The sequence below is a fragment of the Megalops cyprinoides genome, chromosome 6, assembly GCF_013368585.1.
Source record: "Megalops cyprinoides isolate fMegCyp1 chromosome 6, fMegCyp1.pri, whole genome shotgun sequence".
Lineage (NCBI taxonomy): Eukaryota > Metazoa > Chordata > Actinopteri > Elopiformes > Megalopidae > Megalops > Megalops cyprinoides.
In genome coordinates this window covers 7,876,112-7,899,498 of record NC_050588.1, presented here as the reverse complement: position 1 = coordinate 7,899,498, position 23,387 = coordinate 7,876,112, and the positions used below count along the sequence as shown (strand labels likewise).

At 51.2% G+C, this 23,387-nt stretch overlaps 1 protein-coding gene across 5 annotated transcripts in view; it reads right to left on the bottom strand.

The window, feature by feature from the left end:
• LOC118778720 (arginine-glutamic acid dipeptide repeats protein-like) overlaps positions 1–23,387 on the bottom strand; it is a 173,814-nt gene that overhangs the window by 63,257 nt on the left and 87,170 nt on the right. For all 5 annotated transcript variants that reach the window (XM_036530365.1, XM_036530364.1, XM_036530366.1 and 2 more), the window contains exon 3: positions 19,168–19,238. In XM_036530365.1, coding sequence (XP_036386258.1) covers positions 19,168–19,238 — 71 coding nt within the window. The remainder of the gene's footprint in view (positions 1–19,167; positions 19,239–23,387) is intronic.

Sequence of the window (23,387 nt, the reverse complement as noted above, 5' to 3'; positions counted from 1 at the left end):
AGCACACGGCTTAGTACGGGAATTACTCAGTACAAGAAGTATTAATCTCTTCCATGAATCCGCCTCCGTGTTTCAAAACAAAAAGCGTGGAAACACAAAGGGGAGGTGCTAAGACCGGAACGCACGGGGCATGAACATACCATGCTTACTTTATGCATACTGGGTCTTTGCTGAGAATGCCATCATTTCGGGGGCAAAAAAAGAATCAAAGGCTCATCATCTCTTGCCAGCCTTGTGACAGGGCCCACCTAATAACAGTAAACAAGTGTTAATTACACCTTCCTTCCCCACTGTAGAATCCCCTGCACACATTCCTGTTTCTTCCCTCATCAGGAACAACAAATGAGGGGGAACGGGGGGGGTGTAGCCACAGCTGCAGTGCTGTGCTGTCAGGACCTCTCTGCTGTTTGGTGCTGCGTATTCCTCTTACTGCCCGCACTATTCAGACATCAAACCTCGTCTCCCTTTGAAGACGGCCGTCCCGTCTGTCAGCTCAGCTCTGCGCTGGGTTTGACGGGCGTTAGCCACTTAAAAAGGGTTTACAGACAGGCCCTGTTTCCACGCGACGCTGCTCTGAAGCCGCTGTCCCTCCTAGTGGCCAGCGGCAGGAGTCATTCTTGGGAGTCGGTAAAAGAGTTACTCCTCGGATCAGAGGCCATCTTCCTGAGGCGCTTCCAGAAGGCCAGTCACTAATCCAGATGCCCCTTTGCTCCAGTTTGGCCGAATAACTATGGACAGTTTTTGTTCACTTGACAGCTGCCCCTTACCTCGACTGGCTTACAGAGCTTAGCCAGCACGCGATCCGTTTGCACAGCTGGATATTTACTGAAGCACTTCAGCTTAAGCACCTGGCTGGAAGCTGCAACGGCACCGACATGCCCAGGACTCCAGCCTATGGCAAACTTCACAACCGGCTGGTGGCAAAGCCAGCGTGCTAAATGTGAGGTCATAAAATGAAGATGCAGGACCTTCAGGCTGATACGTCTCCCTTATGCAATAGTTTTACTGGGCCTAACAAAACATTTCGGCCATCTTGGTTTTTGTCAAGCGGAAAAGCTGGGTCCAGGAGTGGCAGTATTTTTACATCCACATTGTAACATCACATACATATAACCACCTCCCAAAGGATGCGGTTATCAAGACACAACCGCAACAGACAAAAACAAGTTTGGCTCTCTAACAATTATATACAGGTATCTATCTTTAATAATATATCGTTAGTCCCTGTGAAGGTCAGTAGAGCAGTGTGGGAAAGAAACCGCCATTTTGTTAGAGGTGTTCCAGTTTTCATTTGAGCCCAGCATGCTCACTACAAAATGAGATGCAACACTGCAACAATCTGCATGGAAGTGACTCTCTCCAGTCCATGGGCGTAAGAACCGACACTGCAGGGAAAAACCAGTTACACGCCTTCGCGACCAGTCTCCCATGCAATTCTAACTTCACTGCGCGGGATGCGAGGGAGAGGTGAACAGGAAGTGCGCTACACTGCAACAGGGCTAGGGTTGCAGGAAGGCGGGAGAAAAGCCGCGGCAGGGGAAGCGGCGGGCGGGAGCGTGACAGACGATCCCCGAACGCTGGGAGAGTCGTTAAGAGGCCCGGTCTCTCAGCAGAGCGCGGCTTCGGCTAATTGATCCTGAGAGCGGCCGGCGAGTCGATGGCCGCCTGGGCCCCGCGACTGCGGGAGAAAATGAGTATTGGATTCCTGGGAAGAGGCCCGAGGCGGAGAGAGACGCGGACCGCCGGCTGCACCTCTCTGCTCGCCCGCGCGCACGTTCATTCCAAAACACTCACCCTGCCACCGTTGGAGGATTCAGAAGTCAAAAGGAAGTCTGACGCGCATACATATACCCGCCTTTGTTATTCCTGAGAGGCGTAATAAAGTCGAGCTGGGCTCTAACTGCGTTTGAACTCTGTGCGCCGAGTCTTCATCTCGGAGTTTGTTTTGCCAAACCGCACCGCAGAGGACAGAGTGTCTTTTCTCATCAGCGCACAGCTGACGAGAGAATCGTCTTAGCAGGGAAAGAGCTAGAAACAGAGGCGGACTGAAGGAGGGAGGAGAGAGTGAGAAAGGAAACACTGGAGAGGAGAGGAGAGGATAGGGAGGAGAGAGAGAGAGAACAGTGCACAGAAGGAAGGAGCTGAGGAGAGGAGAGACAGGTGGGGAGTGGGGGGGGTGGGTGGGCTTGATTGAGCAGTGTAATGGAAGGCAGGAAATGAGAAATGAGAAGTCTTGGTTAAGCCACCGGCTAATCGATCAGCCCCGAGTGTGAGCTGGGAGCAGGAATCAGACGCTGCCCCACCCTGAGACCCCCCCACGACATCCGGCTGGCCACACTGCACCAGGCTGAGGGGGGGGGGGGGGCCTGAAACGCCAGGATGAGGGTTGGGTGACGTGACCTTTTGTCGTCCTGGTGTTTGGAGGCATGCCAGACACTTCTCCTCCCTGGCTGATTGGCTGATGTTAACAAGATATCTTATTGGCTCAGTGGGGGGGGGGCTGAAACAACAGCTGTTTGGCATGCTCTGCATTGGTGTCTGAACAGGAGGAATGACACAGCTCATGGGAATGACTCCACACCCCCACCTCCAAAACAAAACAAAAAAAAAAATTCAAAAATGGAAGAAACAAGACTGAACGGAGGCGGTTTCAAACTGACACGCAGCCAATTGCGGCATTCCACACTACATGACCCTGCCTGCGGTATAGACCCCGCGCCATACAATCTACACAATTTATAGATCCCAATCTCCCCCCGTCTCTCAAGGTGACCTTGCCCCTGTGATACGGTAAATGGCTGATCTATAAGGGGGCTGGCCGGCATGCACAGACACCAGGGGTCCCTGCATCACCGAGGATCACCAACACACCGCGCATACACTTATCTAGAAGCTCCTTCACTGTGCTGTACAAGCAGCAGCAGCAGTACACAGACATACTGTACATGCGAGCACTCAGCCACACACACACACACTCACACACACACACACACACGCGCACACGCACACAGACACACACAGACACAGACACACACACAGGATGTTGCTTTCCGTCTTGCCCCCTGCGCGGCCAACATTGTGTACAGAGCAGCTGAAATAATACTGCGCTGACTACGAGCAGGGGTTATACAATTACAGCCTGCTCCATCCTGATCACTCCCAGTGTGTCTAGACAGCCAATAACTGCAGCTACATTCTGAGATCCTCTCCTGGATATCAAGAGCCTCCTGCCCTCCCCCACACGGCCAGAACAGGATACACAGAGAGAGAGAGAGACAGGGAAAGAGAAAGCATGAAATCTACAGGACCGGTTTAATTTCAGACACATTCAGACTGTGGGGGAGGAGGGAGACTCCATTGTGCAGAAATACACACACACACACACACACACAGAGACAGAGACACATACACAAATAAATACGCACAGGCAGACAGACACACAGAAACATGCACGCATAGACAGAAACAGAGAGAGGGAGTGAGATATAGACAGACATGCACACACGCACGCACGCACGCACGCACGCACAGAAAGGACGACTCCCTGGGCAGGGACAGGCAGAGAGCTGAAGTACACCTGAGCACGCCGTGTTTGGCCCCTGCTCCCCCGTGCATAGCGTTTAACTGGAGAGTCACCTCTCCCCCCACTTGCTCTCGGCCCATTACCAAACACTCCTCGCCAAAGCAGGACGAATGAGACTGACCTCAGTGGGGCCCCCAGAGGAGAGCCGCCGCGGGAGCCTCATTATCCCCCGCCGAGGGGGGAGGCCGCCATGCAAATCCACCCGCCGCTGGAATAATGCTCTGAAAGTGTGGAGAGGAGGATCACCTCTCTCCGTTCACTCCCGGCTGCGCCGGGGCTCTCCCACCTACACATCCAGCGCAGCCCCACAGAGTACAGAACAAGGTGGCCAAAGGACAACGCTGCATGTCTGCAGAGAGCCAGTGAACACAGTGTGCTAGCAAAAGAAGGGGGGAGGACGTGCATGGTGTGTGGGGTTACCTATGAGCTACGTGCCTGCGGATGTGATGGATTGGGGGGAAGGCACCTGTGGTGCTTGGGAGATTTCGGGTTTGGGTTTGGCGGAGTGAGGAGATTGGGGACGTGGGCGGGGTCTGGGTCTGGTTCAGCCACTTTTCCATCCATCTCACAGGTAATCCCAGCACGCCGCGTTTTAAGTGCTGTTTCGCGCCCTCCCCTTCCGAATTCACGCACACCACTGCCATTTTTCAAAGGAGCGGAATATCAGAAGAGCTGGTCCACCTCGAGCACCACTGCGAAATGTTGGCCGCCGCCCGAGCAGGGAGCCGTCCCAGAATACCCCTGGGTGAGAGGAGTCGGAGTCGGACATAGCTGAACATCATGGGCTGCCACTTATAGGGGCTTCAAACGCAGAATTTGAGTCGCGATGAGAAGGGTAAACATTAGCCACCACGGAGCGCCCGCTACAACATCGCACCTATGTGCTCTGCTGCACTGCGCCGCCCTCCCACGTTGGCGTGAGTGGCTTGTTTGCTTTCACACTGCTTGGCCACCCTGGAGCTAAATTACATAGTTTCTGCAGCTAACCGCAGACCCCAAAGCCCAAACCCACCGTTCAGAATCGAGTAATTCCTAGGAGCGCCTGGCCCACTGAAGTCGGATCGTATTTGTTGAAAAATGGGGTCGGCTAACCCGTGAAAACAAAGGAGCCGCGGCCAAAGTCACAGTTTGCTCTGTGTGTGGGCCAGCTCGACACTGCTCACTTTACAGACCCGTGCAGCCAATGCTCACCGCTGGGCACCATCGGCTATTCACTGACGTGCAATTAAAAATGGCCTCATACCCTTTCACGGCCAACTGGACAGCATAAAAATAATCCACAGTACATCAGCAAGAATTCTAGCAATTACCCATTTTATTGTTACAAAGCATTTTTTTTGACAAGCAAAACAGCACCATGTAATGGGGGAAACGACTGGCGAGCAGCAGGGGTCTAAACCACTTCCTGAGCGGAATAACACAGAATGAGGAGAGGGCTGGGAATCAAAGGCCTCCGACTCGCTCGGGTCCAGGCCGGCGTTTGCATTCTGAGCGCAGCGGGCCCCTGTGTTTGAATGCTGCGGGCGCATCTAACAGCGCATCTGTTTGCCGCACGCGTTCCCGTCCGTGGGGGTGAGGAGAACGCCCCGCCACTTCAGCGGGCAGACCGGTACGGCGCTCTATCACTCTTAGCGATCGATGCGTTCGGAGCGGCGCGTTTCAGATGTGGACAAACAAACAAGAGAAAGCCCACGCCCGCAACATCAGCGGGCAAACGCAGCCAACCGGCGGCCATCTTCCCCGAGGCAGAGAGCGCCGAAGGCGAGCAGGAAGGGCGCGCCAGTTCAGCCTTCACCTTCCCCGTTCAGTTTCTGGCTCATTAGTTTGATTAATGTTTGAGTACAGTGCTTATGTCCGCCGATCCTCAGGGCTCTTCTCCGGAGCGGTTTCGCTCTGAACACACTGCTCCGATGGAAGCCGGGCTGTCCCACATCTGTGTAAATTTTCCACACCGCTGGCATATTGATATTGATTACACGCCCCAGTCACCACCCCTCCTCTTTGTGCCAGTGCCGGCCTCCTCCCCCTGACCCCCCATATCATTGATCACGCCGATCTGTGTGCCACATGCTTGCGATTTTTACATACTGCCAAACACTCACGATTTTTACATACTGCTAACACGATAGTGATTTTTACACTGCAACTACCACAATCATAAGTTTTACATATCTTAGCATGCCTGCTCAGCCGGCTGCCGTGAGGCACCGCTCGTGCACAAATCAAGTCAAAGTCAAAGTCAACTTTATTGTCAATTCTCCAATATGCACAGGACATACGGAGGATTGAAATTGCGTTTCTCTCAGGCCCACGGTGACAATACAACAGTTCGACATAACACAATGAAGACTCAGAATGCACCCAGACCTAGATGCACCCAGAATAGCAGCAGCCCACATCACAAACAATAACTGTTCGCCTACGAGATCTCTGATGATCGGCATCATCTGAGGTTATTAATAAATTAACTCTTCGCTGACGGCAAGAGCAAGCAAACCCTGTCAGCCCTGAGGCCAGCTGCGCTGCATTCCCTGGTTACAGAGCTAAAGGAGAAGCAGGGCACTCCCTGGCCCAATGTGGATCCACGGAGGATGTTTTCCGGATGGTTCCGCTGCTTCTGAGGGCCAGACTGCACTCAGCAGCGTCATCTCTGGCGAAGACGGCGAACTGACAGGCTGGCGGGGCGAGAGGAGTGAAGTGTCTTGACTACTTCATTTCCACACAACAATACACAACAGGACACGTCCCTGAGCGGAGCCCGCAATCCACTTCCATTACCCTCCCTCCATCTCAGTCCCCTTCCGTCTTTCACATCTCCCAAACCCCCTGCTGGCACCGCCATCTTCACACTATGATGCGGCCTGACACTGGAAAAGCCAGCTACCTGAACTGGGTATGCAACGCAGGGGTACAGACACTGCCTACAACATCACACTCCCGACGCTTATATTCTACCCAAAGAAAGCATCGATCTTCTGTCTGGCTTTAGGAAGATAAGCAACCTGGTGATACTCTGTATTGGAGTGCTGTACGCAGGCCCGTCTCTGAGTCATAGCCCAGGTAGCGAGGACTCGAGGGGAAACAGGGGGCCGGGCGACACACAACTTCTGCCCTGGCACAACTCACCTGCTACCTGCACACAGGAAGGGGGTGGGGGGAGAAAGCCAAAACACTAGCACACCAACATTAAACCCTAGATACTATATACGGCCTTGCTCACACTTGACATTCAAATGTCAGACAAAGCAAACTCGTCACACATAAAGAACTGCACTGCTGGCTACAATATTCCAGGACTTCACCAAATAAGGCCTGATGCAGACAGCATGGCTCCTTTCAAGTCTCCCTGCTGTTCAAAGGGAGACACTGCCTTTTAAATATCAGGGGGCATTGCCTGTCCATAGAACCTGGGTCAGAGCCCATCTGGATCTTGCCCGTCAGAGACAAAGGCCTGCATGGATCCTATGTAAGCTTTTATTTTTTTTTTTCAGTTCCGTAAAAAATGAAATTAAGGGCAGTGACCGGACTTGAAGCTGCAGTTTACAGAGTCTGGACTGCGCCTTTAAGTGGATTAAGATAAGACTCTGACCTTCTGTCATGCAGGAAAGGCAGAAATAAGACACTGTTGTTGTTTTTTTAAACCTCTGCTTTGTTTCTGAGCTGAGCTCTTCAGGATGAAAAGGAAGCTCGCAGTTTTGTGACCCCAGCTGACACCAGATTGAATGCACACAGATAAGAGAAACGATTTGACAAAACTGGTTCAGTTGCTTTGATTATCAGGAGAAGAACTGGCAGCCAGCTGATTAAAGGGTGCATGGTCTATTCGTACTGCAGATGCTACTACATTAACCTCTGACAGTCTTCCTGCCACACTCCTCACACACTGCACCTCCAGAAGTTAAGTGCTCAACCATTTTTAATAACACTTCATATTAATAGTATTTCTACATTGGCAAGGTCACTGCTGACAGAAGCTTCTTCCATTAGTTTGATTCTGATGCATTTTTCTTAGAACATTTCAATATGCCAATAAAAACAAGCATCCCCTGGTGACAGAACCATGATCACATCTGTGATCAATTCAAGAATAGGAAACAGGACAGAAATCAACTTCTCATCAGCATTCTAGTTTATATCTGTCTTTTAACATCTCAGCCTGCCACCTTCTTGCACACTGATCTTAAATCACTGAAACATCCATATCTGAGCCAGCCTGTAGGTGTAATCAACCGAATGGACAAACCATCAATCAGTGCTTCAAACTGAACTGTCAGTGACCTTAGAACACCAAATCATAAATACTTTAAATGGCCACCTAAGTACTTTCCCTGGGTGTACCAACAGAAATACTTGGACAATTTTACAAACTTTGGGCTTTATCTTAAATATTCTACAAGTCACAATCTTATCAAAGTGAGAGGTGGTTCAAATACAAAACCCCAGACAGCAGTGGAAAAAAAAAACATGCAATTTGCCTTTTTAAAAAATGTAAAATCAGAGTTCATACATATGCAAATTATAACACTTGATTTTTTTTTTTTGAAGTTCTAGGACACCTAAGGCCTATGCACAGAAAACGTTCAAACATTCTTTCAAACGCACGAGCTACAGGATGAGACCTCAGCCTTATCAGGCAAGGGGTGGCACATTGACATATTGCCCATAATTCTGCTCTCAGATAATTTTCCAAAGTGGCAGCACGTTTGTCTGCTCCATAAAATATTTTCCTTCCTAAAAAAAATAAAAAATAACCCATGTCAGCCTGTAACAGAAAGACACCCCTCAGGTCACATTCCGAGGAATTGCCTGCGGACTATTAATCACTGCCTGCATTCATTTCCATTCCTCGCAGAGGGTCTGACTGCTGGGGATCTGAGGAGAGGGAGACTTATCTCCGCCGTCCGCTGCCTGCTTTGCGTCTGCAGATTAAAGCGGGCGGGCTGGAGTCAAGCTAAGCTGATATGCCGTCCCCCGGCTTCCTGCGGCCGGCCGCAGACCTTGCGAGGTGCTCTGAAACTCATGCGACGCGCACGTCCTGTGTGGTAACCTGCTGTGCGAGGTCTGCACCATGGTTTCTGGATCCTTCTTGGCTCGGCAGATGTTTATACACCCCTGCCCGCAATTGCGTTTCCTTATATCACTGTTGATGTGATGGCTGAGTTAACATGCCCCACCTCCTGATCGACGCCCTTCCCAGCCATCGGAGGGCAGTGGCTGTTTACGAGTGCAGTTTTCCTCATAGTGCGTTGCGCTGTAGGAGTGCTATGGGGGTGGGGAGTGAAGGTGGGGTCAGGACATAGCAATCACTACATAGCACTACAGCAATCTCGAGGCACCATACCGAGTTCAACAGGCCAGGGTGAGCGTTCTGCACGGCCCAGTCCTCGGCTCCCTGTAAAACCCACCAATCCATCCACTGTGAAACAGCCCACCATTTTAATGTCAACTGAGAGGATGTAAAAAAAAAATAAAACAGGCAGACAAAGCACTTGATGAGAACTGATGAGAACTTACCAGGCAAGACAAGACCTCACACAAAAGCGCAGAGCATAACTGCTTGTGGTTAATGTTTTTTCCGGGGGGGGGAGGGACAGGTGAGCGGATGGGTGGGTGACACGCATCCGAAGTATTCACGCTACGACCTCAAACCGCACTTCGTCTGACTGCAGGGCAAAAACGCTGACTTGCAAGCGGCAGAGGCAGAAAACAGGTGAGGGACGCGCAGTTCAAAAATCGGTCGATGGCCGCCGACTGAACGCCGAGTTCCCGCGTGGGGCGCGTAGCAGCCCCTCTCCCGGAACAAAGGCAACGTTTCACTCAAGCCTGACGACAGGAAAATCGACGCCGCCGCCGAGAGACGCACTCTTTTGAAGCTAAGAAATGCCTTTGAACTACCTGAGGAAAACACAAAGGTGCACTTGTGCAGTAACACTGCGAAAAAAAAACATGCAAAAGGATAATTGAAAATGAATAGATTGATTCGATTGTGTAAACACACCCTTACATTAATTACCACACAGGGGACACGTTCTTTGTTTCAAACAAACCGAGCGAGGGGAATGTTTTGTTCGTTGGAAAGGGATATTCTGAAGTGTGTGAACAAGAGGGGGGCTTTGTGGCGGCTGGTTTTGTGTGGAGAGCTGGATACAGATGAAAGGATTCCGTATCTCCCAACACACTTTCATCCAGCGTAGCTACACAGGTAGTAATGCGCAGACAGAGGTTCCAGCAGAGTCATCATCATCATTCTCTCAGCAGGTAGATCTGGGTTTGCAGTGTTCTGGATTTTATTACTCGTAAATTTACCACTATGGCTATTTCAACAAGTAATCAGTACTCTTCCTTTGACCAGTTCAGGTGACTTTACTTCCTGTCTGTTATTTATTCATACAAGGGTAGCGATAAGCCCACGGCGATCGAGACCTTTGAATTCATTCAGGTCAGCTGCCAGCTGGAGGCCGCACAGGCCCGGCCTACAGCTCCACGCGCTGCAGCCTGCACGGCGGCACAGCAGAGCAGTCAATCTGCTCGGAAATCATGTACACGCCGGCAAGCTGGCGGAGAGAGAGAGACTGCTCAGATAGAGAGGAGAAACATCTGTCAGACGCGTTAACTCTCCGACGGAACGGTACGGCAGGAGAACCGCTGCAGGCAAAAGGTAAAGGGGGATGTAAAAATAGCCCTGCCAGCCTGAAACGCAAAGACGGAAGAAGAAGCTACTCAGACTCCATTACCTGTAAACTGAACCTGTTTCAGTCCCGGTCCCCGAGCGGTCAAACCGCTCTCTCCCCCCACCCCCTCCCCTCCCAGCCTACACCTTCAAGGTTTCGGTGGGAGCTAATTTGCAACATGTGTTCAGATTGATGGAGTGGGGGGGGGGGGGCTGTGCGCTGAAAGTGTGAACCAGACGCCGCTGTAAATCTGGGAGATCCGCAGCTTTTTATTGGCATGTCATGCTCCAGGCACCCTGGAAATCAACACCAACCCCCCCAGACCTGAGAACGGGCGGACACGGATTTCGGACGCGCAGGGAAATAAAGCAGGTAGGGAGGGGAGGAGGGGGAGAGAGACAGAGGGAGAAAGGTAGGGAGGGAGGGAGGGAGAGGCAGAGAGGGAGGGAGGGAGGGACAGAGAGAAAGAGGAAGGGAAGGGAGGGAGAGAAAGGGAGGGAGAGAATTGATGGATAGCGAATCATATGAAAGCAACGTGACTCCAAAGGGGTTGCGGCAGCTGGGGGGGGGGCGAGGAGGGGGGGTCTGGTTTTGAGCAGTCGCTGACAGATGTGTCATTACAGCTAAACCAATCCGACTAATAGCCGCTACTTTTTCTCCCGTGAATTATCTGAGGAGGCGACCTTTGGAAATTGCCACAATGGATCTCAGGAGCTGTGGCGCACTGACGCCAGTGACAGAGGGTCGGGATACGCCTCTGATGACCAGAGAGAATACTTCATCTCCAATCCCCTCCTTAAGGTCAGCGCTGCCATTAAAACTACTGACACGATGTGGTGGTTAAGGAGAGGACTGCCATGGAGAAACAGAGGGCCCAATGTTGGGAAAGAATGCCCCCCACCCCACCAAAAAAAGGCAAAGCCACCCACACACTGGGCTGTGTGTATACACGCAACCTCTGCAGCAAAATGTCCTCTCTCGCACATCTTTACAAACCCATTAAAAAGGAACTGGCAGCGGACAGCCAGGCAGAGAGAACCCCATCTGCGTCATTCACGAGCGGAACGATTATCTCCCCTGTAATGGCGGCTTTTGTTACATCTCCGCCGTCCTCGCAGCTTCAATATTTGGATTTACCTGCCTGTGACAGGAGACCATGTCTCCACATCTCTCTTCCTATTAAAGCTCACCAAAAAAAAAAAAAGAAAAGGAAAACATGTCATCTTTTCCTGGAAGGAAGGGAAAACAGGCAGAAGAAAGGGAGGCGGCTGCCGCTTCAGATGCTAGTGAAGACATCACTGGAGGCAATTTGCTCGAGACGCGCCACAAACCACTGGCACAGCGCAGCCGAGCGCTTCGAGAGGGAGCGGAGAAGAGGGCCGAGACCCGCGGGGGGGTGCGGGCGGGGGGCAGGGGCCGGGGGGAGGGGCGGAGGGGTCGGGGTCGCACTGCCCAAATCATTTTTCCTGATACACAACTACCCGACAAATCTCTTTCTGCTGCGGGCGGAAGGGCAGGACGGGAAGGTAAATCCCGGGTAATGAAACGCAGCCAGAGAGGCTCTGTTTAATAATTTAGCCCCGCATCAAGGAGCCTGTATTGATCTTGCTTTTGGGAGCGTTATGAAAATGTTAGCTTCGCTCTCCGAGCCCGGCTCCACCTCTCCCCCCACCCCCGCCGTGGAACGTTCCCCTCCGTAACTGCAACTTTCGTCATCGCGGGTTACCGATGTCACCTCACCCTTGACCCTGCGCCCCCAGATCGCGATCTCGTCCCTCGTTTTGCCTCTCCCTCGTCTAATCCCGCCATCCTGCGCCGATTCCCTCCGATCGCCGGAGCGGTTTCCATAGCAGCACTTGCCAGATGCGCTTTTAAGTGAGGCTGTTAAAATCTTGGTTCATGATCAAACTGGCAAAAAAACACAACGATTTTAGGGGGGTTCACTTGAGATCCCGATCCTGCTCGCTGCCTTTCCCTGCGATTTCGGCAAGGGCTTGTGTTAAATGAACCGTGGGAGGATACTCACTTATGTTTTTGCCTGTGTGCACAATCAATCTGAGATTTTTAAGAAAGGCGTTGTAGCTCTCGGAGCAGTGCTGCACTTCTGAAACGGCAGCAGCGGGTCAGGAGATGAGAGCAGGCCCGGCTCGCCCGCTGGAAGCCTGCCCGCTTGGAAACAGCTGCTGTGCGCTGTGCGCTAGACGCGCGGATAAGTACCTAATGTCATTACAAAGACCGGCATTAATGCTTCCTTCAATGGAGTTTCGAGTGCACTGAAGGAGAAGCAGGGAAAAAAAACAACACAAGCCGTCTGCCCCATTCAGGAATAATAATCATAATCCCCATTAAGCAAACATTTGGAATTTTACAACGGATGAGATTTAGCAACAGCCAGCGCTGAGCCAGGCCTGGAACACTGTGACAGGGGGAGGGGGTGGAGGGTGGGGGCGGGGGGGGGTGATTGGTCCTGTGCAAAAACAGTTCAAAGCGGAGACGCAAAACCAAGGGGCCGTGAGACGGAGCAGAGCCCGTTACCCACCATTTAAATAAAACGCGAGTGTATCAGCGGGGCCACGGGGAGGAGTTCTCACTGAACCAACGGCGCCTGCTTTCTGGGATTTGATGGGGGGCTTTCAGTGTGAAATAATTCCATAGAAATAAAACAGCTGAACCCTTGACGTTCCTGAATAATTCATGGCAGAACGGTCGCTCTCGAAGGTTTCAGGCTGGGTTTTTTTTTTTTTTTTCCATGTGGGAACGAAGGCGTTCTGATGCTAAGCCAGGCCCTACTGGGTCACACTCTTCTTTTTATGGACTCTTGCCTTCCCAGCTCGGCTGTGAGCCGTCACATCGCCCTGGGGCGGTACAGCTGTACGCTCCACTCCCATCAGGCTTCCGAGTGAACCTCCGCGTTTTCTGAGGACTCGGATTGGAACAGGCACAGGAGCACGGGGAGAGACACCCGAACGCACGTGAGGCCTACAACCTGCGAGACCTGGTCTGCGCTCAGAGCGGCAGGGGTGTGGGTGGGCGGGGCATGTGGAGACAAACATCACCGTCACTCCTAATGCAGGAGACTGCAGCGGCGGCCGCTCCGCTCCATAAATATTAACAAGATCCGCGGCTGACGGAGCTGTGCGTGCGGCTCCTGTAATTGCATTTCAAAAGGTTCAATAGGATGGGATCGGGGTGGGGGTGGGGGGAGAAAAAACAAGGGAGCCTCTAAGACAAACCCTGTAATTAGTAATGTGAGCCGAACACGAGAGTACCCTGACACCCCCTCCGCCATGCCAGCCTGTGCGGTAATCACAGCGGGGACGTGTGCACCAGCATCTGACGGGCGCAGCGTGGTCATTACCGGACAGCTTTAATTTCACCCCCTCCCAGTTAACATTTTCCTCACTGATGACATTTCGTTTCGTTTCAAATGAGCAGGGCGGTGGGGGGGGGGGGATGGGGAGGTGTGTGTATTTGTGGGGTTCCTTTGTAGCCGGAGAGAGAAAATGGAGGAAACTAATGGCTGGGAGATGTTAAGTCGTTACGTAAACGGCTCTCTCGCACACCGTCTCCTTTGAAGAAGGTTAACAGAATTAAATGCGATAAGCGATCAAACGTGCAGAGGTTTCGCGCACCCACCCAATGCACATCGACGCACGCATCCGTTCGCATCTTTATCATACTGCTCTTTATTTTTCTGAAATCAATTAAGGGCCTGTGTCATTAGTCGGCGCGTGATAACCAATCAAACGCGCAGCGGGAGCGCGACACAGGGCTGGGCGTGAGGGCGGACGCGTTAGCGTTAGCACGCTACGCGACGAGCGAGGGCCAATGCCTTTAGGCTGCAGCAGGCAGCCTGGCTGCGGTCTTATTAAATCAGCCTGCAAACAGCGAGAGCGAGCGGTGTCAGCGGTGTCTGCGCAAACGCCAACCAGGCCGCCTCGTTCCAAACAAACACGAAACAATAACAATAACGAAAAAAGACAACAGAACTCACTGCAGTCTACGCAACGCTTTGTCTCTTCCTCTTAATCGCTCCGATTCAAATTAGACTTCGACTTCACCTTTTATTCCAGCCCACGCACAGAGAAAAACAAAGATGATGAGATTAGGGTATTAGCTATAGGGCTTGTGTAGTCATTAGACATGTGCCCTCTCCTGTTCCAGAATGCCTCCTGCAGATTCGGGAAACTGAATGTTGAAAACAGACAGTTGGGTATGGGGGGGGAGGGTGGTTCCAGTGGTGGGGGGTCTTAAAGAAGATTGGAGATCTGATATTACGGCTCATCCTGCCAATTCATCCTATTGTTTCATCCATTTTTAAGTAAAAGCAAGCATCTGAATTTATCACACCAATCAACCCCATTCCCACCTTTAAACCTTTTCTTCCCCATTTGTGAAATTGCAGTTGTGAATGGGAAAATAAAAAGCCTCCTTCTTCCCTTTCATAATTCTTTTTTTTTTTGGTCCAACATGCGGAGTTGTGAATCCTTACAGATAATTGTATTGTACATCACATCTAATTAAATGTCCATAAGTGCTAAAATCCCAGGAAGAGCAGGGTGTTTTTCTCTCTCTGCTGGAGCCCCAGGGGGGAAACTGCAATCACTCCATTAGAGGGAGAGCTGTTCCGCAGCTGAGGTGGCCAATATCTGCAAATTAGTTTAGCCACGAGGGGGGGGAGGCGTGTGTGTGTGTGTGTGTGTGTTTGCGCGTACGTGTGTGCGCCCGCGCAGGTGTACATGCCATGAACGTATGTGCATTTTGGATTTCAACGTGCACATTTCCGTAAGTGTACGTGGTGTTAATGTGTGTGTGTGTGTGTGTGCGCATGGGCGTGTGTGTGTGTACCAGGGGTGGGGTAGGAGGCCACTGCCATGGCAACGTGCTGGCTCCTGACCGGACGAGGCTGAACCGGAGCAGACAGGGTGGCAGGTGCGAGATTCGGTCAGAGCATGGCATTATATTTTTTTTTTTGGTTGCCGCTGCCCCTAGCCGAGCGCCCCAGCCAGAACTCCCTCCCCCTCACTGCGGGGAGCTCCAATAACAGGCGGCCGGCGACTAAGCTGTGAAGCAGCACACCAACTCCCACGACAATAACCCCGCGGTAAAGCTGGGCGGCTCAACGCTGGCTTCCCCATCTCAGGGATCAGACAACACAAACCGCAATAAACAACACACACAAGTGAGCGCATAAATCCTGTTTAACGAATATCAAACGCACGTTATGGGCTGCCGCCAGAATCTTAATGGAGGCAGGCCCTGCGCGGGATCGATACCCAGCGCCTGCCCAGGGAGGCTGCTGCAGCGCTTACAGAGAACCCGCCCCGAGCTGGCTCGGCTAGCTTCACGCGCCGACGAGAGGCTCATCGACACCCGTCAGCGCCATCACCTCCAGGTCCGGAGGAACACGGGTGCACAACCATGGTAACAACAGTCACAGACGCAGAAATTTCCTCAGAAGGAAATTTCTTGGTGCTACACAGCTCTAAAAAAAAAAAAAAAAAAACCTGGGGGGAGGGGTAACATGCTCATTAAATCCATTTATACATGATTTCCTTTTACCCTGTATCGATGTCTGCATGCAGCCTCTCAGCCTGTGTGTTTCTCTGCAGCTAATTTGACCCTGCAGGAGAGGGTTGATAACCGATTTTAACAGTCTGGTTTTGTTTGGGGGGGGTACACTGACGCTCTGAGACGCAGCTCCACCGCGGGACGGGTCTGACGGGGGGCGCTCCTCTGGGCCGGGAGGACTGCGGTTCCCCCCGTCACGGAGACGCGCCAGACGAGCGCTCAGCCGCAGTGATGCAAACGCACTCCCTCATTCTTCATTAGGGAACGAGGCCCGGGGGCGGGGCGAGGAGCAGTGAAAAGCAGCCTCTCAATCAGTGCCCGGCGGTAATGGCGCTGCGGGGACCGCTGCCCGCTGAGATGACTGACGGCCGCGAGCCGAGCCCACGCGGGGCACCGGCGGCGGAACGGGGCACGTCCCCGCGCGCCGCCGCTAATTAACCGGCTGTGGGGTCGTTTACAAAAATGGGGGGGGAAAAAAGGGTTTGGGGGCATGGGGGGGGGGGGGGGGGGGGTACCAAGAGCAGATAACGCCTTCAACTTAAACTGCCGGAGGCTTCGGAGAGCCAAACGACAGGGCTGTTCCTGGGAGCGTGGCCTCAGACAGTGACAGCTGGACAGGCGACTTCCTCCACAAACAATTTCGCTCCTCCTATCTGTAAGCCTCCACATGCGTTCGAATAGTGAGGGGGGTTGATATGTGAGGAAAAAGGCGGCCCCCTGTGTGAAACAGTGTGCCAGCCATATTGTTCCGCTCGCTGCGGACAGACGGACGAGCTCTAATTACAGCAGCTGGGTGTGACAGGCGGCGGGAGGGAGGGGTCAGAGGTCAGCGAGGGGGCCTCTGCTCTGCTGATGTCTCCAGACAGCCTGTGCAAACACGTCCCGTGCTTCCGCCAGGAGCGGGAGCATCTCCTACGCCTCCCGATGATCACAAAACGAGAGGATGAGAGCCGACAGGGAGAGAGGAGGAGAGAGACGGACAGGGCTGCCGCTGCCCGGCCTGCTCACCTTGCCGACGGCCGCGTCCAGTCCGCCGCTCCAGCGACACGCGCGGCTGCTCGTTAACCACAGATGGATAAACGATTAAAATAAGACAGCGCCTCTAATGGATCTGTAGTCCTCCTCCTCCTGGGACGATCGCCCGCAGGTGGAGACTGAGACCTCTTAAGACCGCGCTTAATCAACTGGCGGATTAGCACACCAACGGTCTATGTGTTATTATGGGCGAGAGGAGCTTGCTGCCACACTGAGCGTTCATTGGGAGAAATCCGATTAAGGCCCCCGGCATGGCATGGCGTGGTGTGTCCCGACCCTGCCGGCCCGTCTCAGTCCCCCCTCTCTGCCCCCCCACCCCCACCCCCACCCTTCCTTTCTGCAGCACCACGGCTCCTCTGGTGACCTCACAGCAACACCTTTAATGGGCTCTGCATTTTCACAGCCCCCCCTCCACCGCGCCACAGATCCTCGGTCACTCTCGCGCCAATGTGCAGATTGATGATTTTCACATCCTGTGTACACATTTGGTCCTACGCTGTTATCTCTTTCTGGGTGAGATTCAGTGCAGCACCATCTTGCAGATGGCATTTCTGCTCACAGGGCTCGGGCTCCTCTCTGGCCCCAACTCCAGCGACTTTTCATCAACAAAAACAAGTCCATTTGCAGGACCTCTGGAGCCACAGGCAACACCAGCAGTCATTAATGAACTTTAATGTGTTTACAGCCGCCAAGTCGCATGTTCAAGTAGGCGCAATACAAAAGCTAACACAAAAAAGAACATCTAGCAGTGGGGTACCAATGCTCATTTTTGTTATACCAAATAGGATTTTTTATACCGCCAAGTGCACAACAGACAAAATGGCCCTTTTTTCAACCATGAGGCACTTATCACATCAGCACTGCGCATAAAAAGGAACACGCCACTTGTTCATTATCCATAATTTGATGAATAAAACATTTCCACGCATTCAACAGTAAGTACTGGTATTAGCTGTCTGAATTCTGGGTATATGAGCAACGACATAAATCTTTCAACATTCACACCTGCACAGGAAACACGTGCACAGAGCCCAGACAGCCAGCTGGCAGACTGATCTGGGTGACCAGAAGATTAGCAATTCACCTGTGTGTAAATAAAAGGAAAACATACACTATTCGTGCACTTTGCATGGAGCATGTGATCAGAGTAGGCCACGCAGTAAATATCAGTCGTGTTTTGAATCAATCAGACCGTAAGGAGACGACAAAAATTTGACTCACTTGAGCACATCCATATGCCAGTCCTTCACAGAAATTCTGACCGGCCTCTTAAACAATACAGGCTGTTATAGATGATGGTAAGTGAGGGGAGCAGAGGGAAATGCCTAGCTTTAGAGGAGTGTCTGTCCATCATTCTGCAAATCGATCAGCAAACGCGCCAATCGGAACCTTATTTCAGCGCCTTTGCCTTCTCCCTGCATGTCTGGCAAAATGAATCACGCTGGGAGACTTATCGCGGCAGTAACATCCATTGGCCAGCAGGCACAGAAACTGAACTGATTACAATAATATTTGGATTACACTCCATTATCTCTGGTGCTGTTATCGTACCCCCACGGGTCATTTCTGTGTAAATCAATCACTCTGTGTGATCACCCGGGCCACAGGTGACAACAACAAAAGACTCCTTTACGCCGCACTTTACAGCGGTCGCCCGTTTGACATAATCTGCATGTGTGCTGGTGGTTCAGAGTTGAATTATTTGGCCACCCCCCAACAAAGGCCTTTTAGTATCATTCACATCATAAGTCAGAACTGATTGCTGGCTGATTGCCTCCCATTCACCTCTATGGCACTAGAGCCCTTCCAGCTCTCCAGCCCATTCCAAAGCGGCTCCTGGCTTGCTGTTAAACAGCCTCCACCAGCAGAGACTAGCTGACATGGAGGGACTGCTGACGGAGTTCAGGGTGCACCGAGGGGAGGGGTTAAACACACTCAGTGAGGAGCACAATAACCGAAGGGTAGGCTGAAAGGAAGTCCCCCCCACCCCACCCAAAAAAACATTTAAACAGCCCTTTGGTTCCCTGTTCTGTTTGTTGCCTTTAATGGTGTGAGTGGGGGGTGGAGTTGGGGGGGGGGGGTTCTACCTTTCTTCAGAGGAATAAGCACAACTGCAGAATGCATCTCCACTTTTGCAAGCACAAGAAAGCAGTAAATTAGCCCACATCAAAGCGACGTTTGATCTCGCTTTCGTACGAGTTAGAAAAATAATCGCCGGGCCCTGCGATAAGCGCGGCCCTGATAGAGGAGCTCCATTCCGGGGGGAGGTGGGGGGGGGGGGGGGGTGAAGGGAGAAAGGTTACTCACCAGTTTAAAATCCTGAATGCTACAGATGAAGTAGGGAGTGTTGGGCCGGCGGCTCTCGATGTACACGCAGTCTGAAAGAGAGAGAGAGAACAGGGAGCTTTAGGCAACACAGCGGATGGGTTTCAAACCACGGTTACCTGACAAACACAGGGGGAAAGGGGCGCTAACTTTGCGCCTCTTCATATTTGCTTCCCATCAAATGCAATACAGCATGTGCTGCGTAGGGCCCCTGAGTCCTCATGCTGTAATGTAAACCGAGTCTCTTACCTCTCACCAAACAGGGCAGCAAGGGTTACTGTTCACATGCACATATTTGGTAGTGAACATATTAACACATTTGCTGCTCATTTGCACGTATCTGAAGGTGTGTGGTTTGCACAAAGGGAAAATAAACTCGGCATAATAACCTGGATATGTAATGCAGCGTGAATCAGTCTGCTGATCAGAGTAGATTAAGCCCCCCCCCCATTGTTGTGGTTTCCAAACCGCGTAACCTTTCGCCGCGGTTGCCCCATCCCGGCTGCAGACCGCGGCCGAGCGCAGCCGGGTCAGGTCGGCCGCGCCGGTAAATCGAATGTGACTGCTGGTATGGCCGGGTCACGACCCCTCATCTCCTTAACAAAAACATTCACGCTGCAGAGGACAAAAGCAGACGGGCGCCTCTGCCAGGCTGACCGGAGGAGGCAGGCTGCATGCACAAACACACACATTGACATACGCGCGCAGTTCCCCCCCCCGCTAAACCCTGCCCTGCCAGCTACACTGGTAAGCTGCAGAACAGGAAACAAAGGGATAATTTCCCTGTGGGGCTGCAGAAGTGCTCTTAAGCTGCAATCATCTCCACGCTCGCTCCGTGACCCGGACTCAGATTTCCCCTCCCGCTGGAAGACGGCTCTATTTTTAACTGGGAGAGCTGGTTTTCCAGGTGGAGAGGTGTTCCCGACTGTTATTTGCATTAAGCGTTATGGGCACATTGACACCTGCCCTGTCAACATGTGGCTTTTAAAAAAAAAAAAAAAAAGTCTTAGTGCCTTAGATAGCACTGGTATGTATGTGTATGTGTGCATATGTATGTATGTATGTGTATGTGTGCATATGTATGTATGTATGTGTATGTGTGCATATGTATGTATGTGTGTGTGCTGTTCCCTGCAGGCATGGGTCAGATGCTTCCTCTGTGGTTCTCTTAAGTGGACCCATTCTGCCGCATTTCAGAAGTAATCATGACTATTTTTTGGAAAAAAATAAAAAAATAAAAAAAGATTCAATGACATTGCACTGTTCAAATACTGCATCTAAAAAAAACACACAAGGCACAAACAATACACCCATGCTAAATACCAATAACATAAAGGGAGCTTTTGTGCATGCTGCCACACAGAGACACTGTAAAGGGGCTTTGAATAATTTCATTTCGTTTTAAATAACCTAATAAACCGAACAATACCCTCTGCTGTTCGCAGAACATACGCTTCTACTTCCTGGACTGCATGTTCAGTGATTGATGAGGGGCAGTCTGAATGGCCGGGTCCCCTTTAGCCTACACACTGTGAGTCTGTTCAGTTTAACAAGTCACCAGCGCTGTAAAACCCGGCCAACGAGTACTGTTTAAATGGTGATGTTAAAAATCTGTAAGATAGCACAGCGTGTAAAAATTTTTGAAACTTCTGCCAGTTCTTGTGGTGTCAAAGTTAATCCTGGCGTAACTTCAAAAATATCATTCATACTTGTGTAACAGGGACAAGGCCACTTTTGTCCTGGTCAGATTAGACTATACATATGTCATGCAAGAGGGCTTTTAAAATATATAAATATTCCACTTCCATTTGGAAATGACTGTTCAACTTCCTGAACACTGGCAAATACATTCAATTTGATTATGCCTCCGTGTTTTAATGAATTTGATTTTAGAGCTTTGAGCGGTCACGCTAAAGATCAGGACTTTCATATATTCTGACTCCGAGCTGAGGACACATCCATTTGTGATGTTTTTCCTATCCACGGTTGCCAGCATCAAAAAATCAACTGTCACATTATACGTTTCAAACTTATGTGCTCCATGAAGAGCGTTTCTGTGTTTTGATGGACTTAAAAGACGTTAAAATGAGACGATGTGGGGCAGGGGGCACTTTCTCCAATCCAGGGACCGTGCAATTCGGTTTCCACGTTAACGCAATACGACACCAACAGTCCCTTATCGTTTAAAAATTCCTCAATTTAAAGCACGATGTCACATCGTTTGAATAATCAGAATCGATTACATTGTTGTGGTACACATTACATTATCATATTTATAATTTTCATACACCCTGATCAGAAGCCAGATTTTGACTCATTGACCTTTACTCTGGTATTGCTGTTGACACGGATGACAGGTTAAGCCTCAGGAGCCTGACAAGGGCTGTCAACACTGGAAAGACAGCTCCAGGAAGATTATATTTCAATACAATATGGCACACATGCAATAATATCCCCAACCCCCTGCTTCTCATCCTTCTCGCTGTGCCAAGACTTCTTACCATCAGCAGTTTGCTGGGAGTTCCACACAAATATCATTTAACCACAGGATGTTACAGTGATACTGACTTTGTCATAAAAAAGTTTTGTTCACATTATGAAATTTTACAATACAGAATGTTAATGTCACTAAATTTTGTCATTGTGCATGCGTGAGGAAAAAAAAGATGATTTAAAACTAAATTTATGCATTACAGGAATAACACAGGACCATTTTGTTTCGACAGTGAGTGATGCACTGAGGCTATGCACCTTGGTTCTCCTTGCCTAACCTTTCAGTGCCCCGTTATAATCTCAACGGTGGCCCTTCGCTGCCTTCTAGTTTGCGGCCTATGTGTTGAGAAATGGACCTGCACCAAGTTTCCTAATTCTACAAGCAAACTAGAATCTGGAACTGAGGAACGCCAAGGTGTGTGAAGCAAAACCCCGCAGCTCAGCATGAAGGCTGAGCAAGGCTCAGTGAGCACAAAACTTGAGCAAAACATTTGTTGGATACGAATGAAGACTGCTCAATCCAGTAAGGCACCCGAGGACCATCTGAAGTCTATGGCAAGCTGCTAACTCTGATAAACGGGTTTGTAAATTTCACCAGTTAAGAAATCTACAACCCAGATCTTCAAAAGGACAGACAGTGTAAGACTAATCAGCATTTACAGTTACCCGTGAAGGATGCTGTGGTTAGACACTCAGTTACAGGTAGCTGAGCTATCGGCTGTCTCAGCGCAGCTGTGAGAACCTCAGCCGAGTCAGGGCAGACGTGATTCAAACCGAGAGCGATACGGAGGTAAAAACGCCTCTCCTCTCAGACTGAGACTGTGACGCAACGGCCAACGTGAAACCTGAAGCCGCAAGGCGCGACAAATGCCGGTTTCAAACTCGACCAGGCAAACTGCCAGCCAGCGCCAGATCCAGGTTAACATCATCCTTGACTATCTCATCTCAAAGCGGCTCCAGAACGTTCTACGTTTCAGGTCAAACCCTCGTTTCCTTCCGTCTGGCGCTTAAAAGCCGCCGCCGTCAGAGACAGGATGCGCCGTTCAGCCACCGCATAATTCGCCGCTGTTTATTCCGCTGGCTTTTTGTCGCGGGCGTCGACGTCGCTCCGCTTACCGCCGCTAGGCAGCCGGCACAATGGAGATTTAAACAGGGTTAGCACTGCACACGCCGCCTGCAAAGCCCCTAAAACACCCCCAAATCGGTTTTGTAGGAATCATCTTCAGACACGCGGTGGGCTTGTTATCTGCCGCGATTTGAATGAGGGGCTCATTCCCCTTTCTTTTCATTCTTCCCCCCCCCCTTTTCTTGTGCCCGTGGTTTGGCACACTCCCTGCCCAGGTCCGGGCCTGCGGCATCCGGCACCCGCCTCTCCGCCCCAGCGCTGGAAGTCATTTAAAAGATAAAATAAGTGAAAACATCCATCACCGCGCTGTCTGACCTACGGGGGCACGGCGTGCGTTGTGTCGGGGGGGGGGGGGGGGGGGTGGTGAAGAGACAAAGGAGACAAAGCTGAATGAAACGAGATGACATGTTTCAGACAGTCAATTCAACTTCGGAGGGGGGATTTGCCACGGGGAATTGAGGCTTAGTGTCCCTTAACCCTGCCAGTACATTCATTTCAGAGTGGTCTGGGTTCTCTCAAAGAAGAGGGAAAAAAGGCTTTAGAGAGAATCAGCCACATAACAGAAAATTAGAAAAAGAAATCC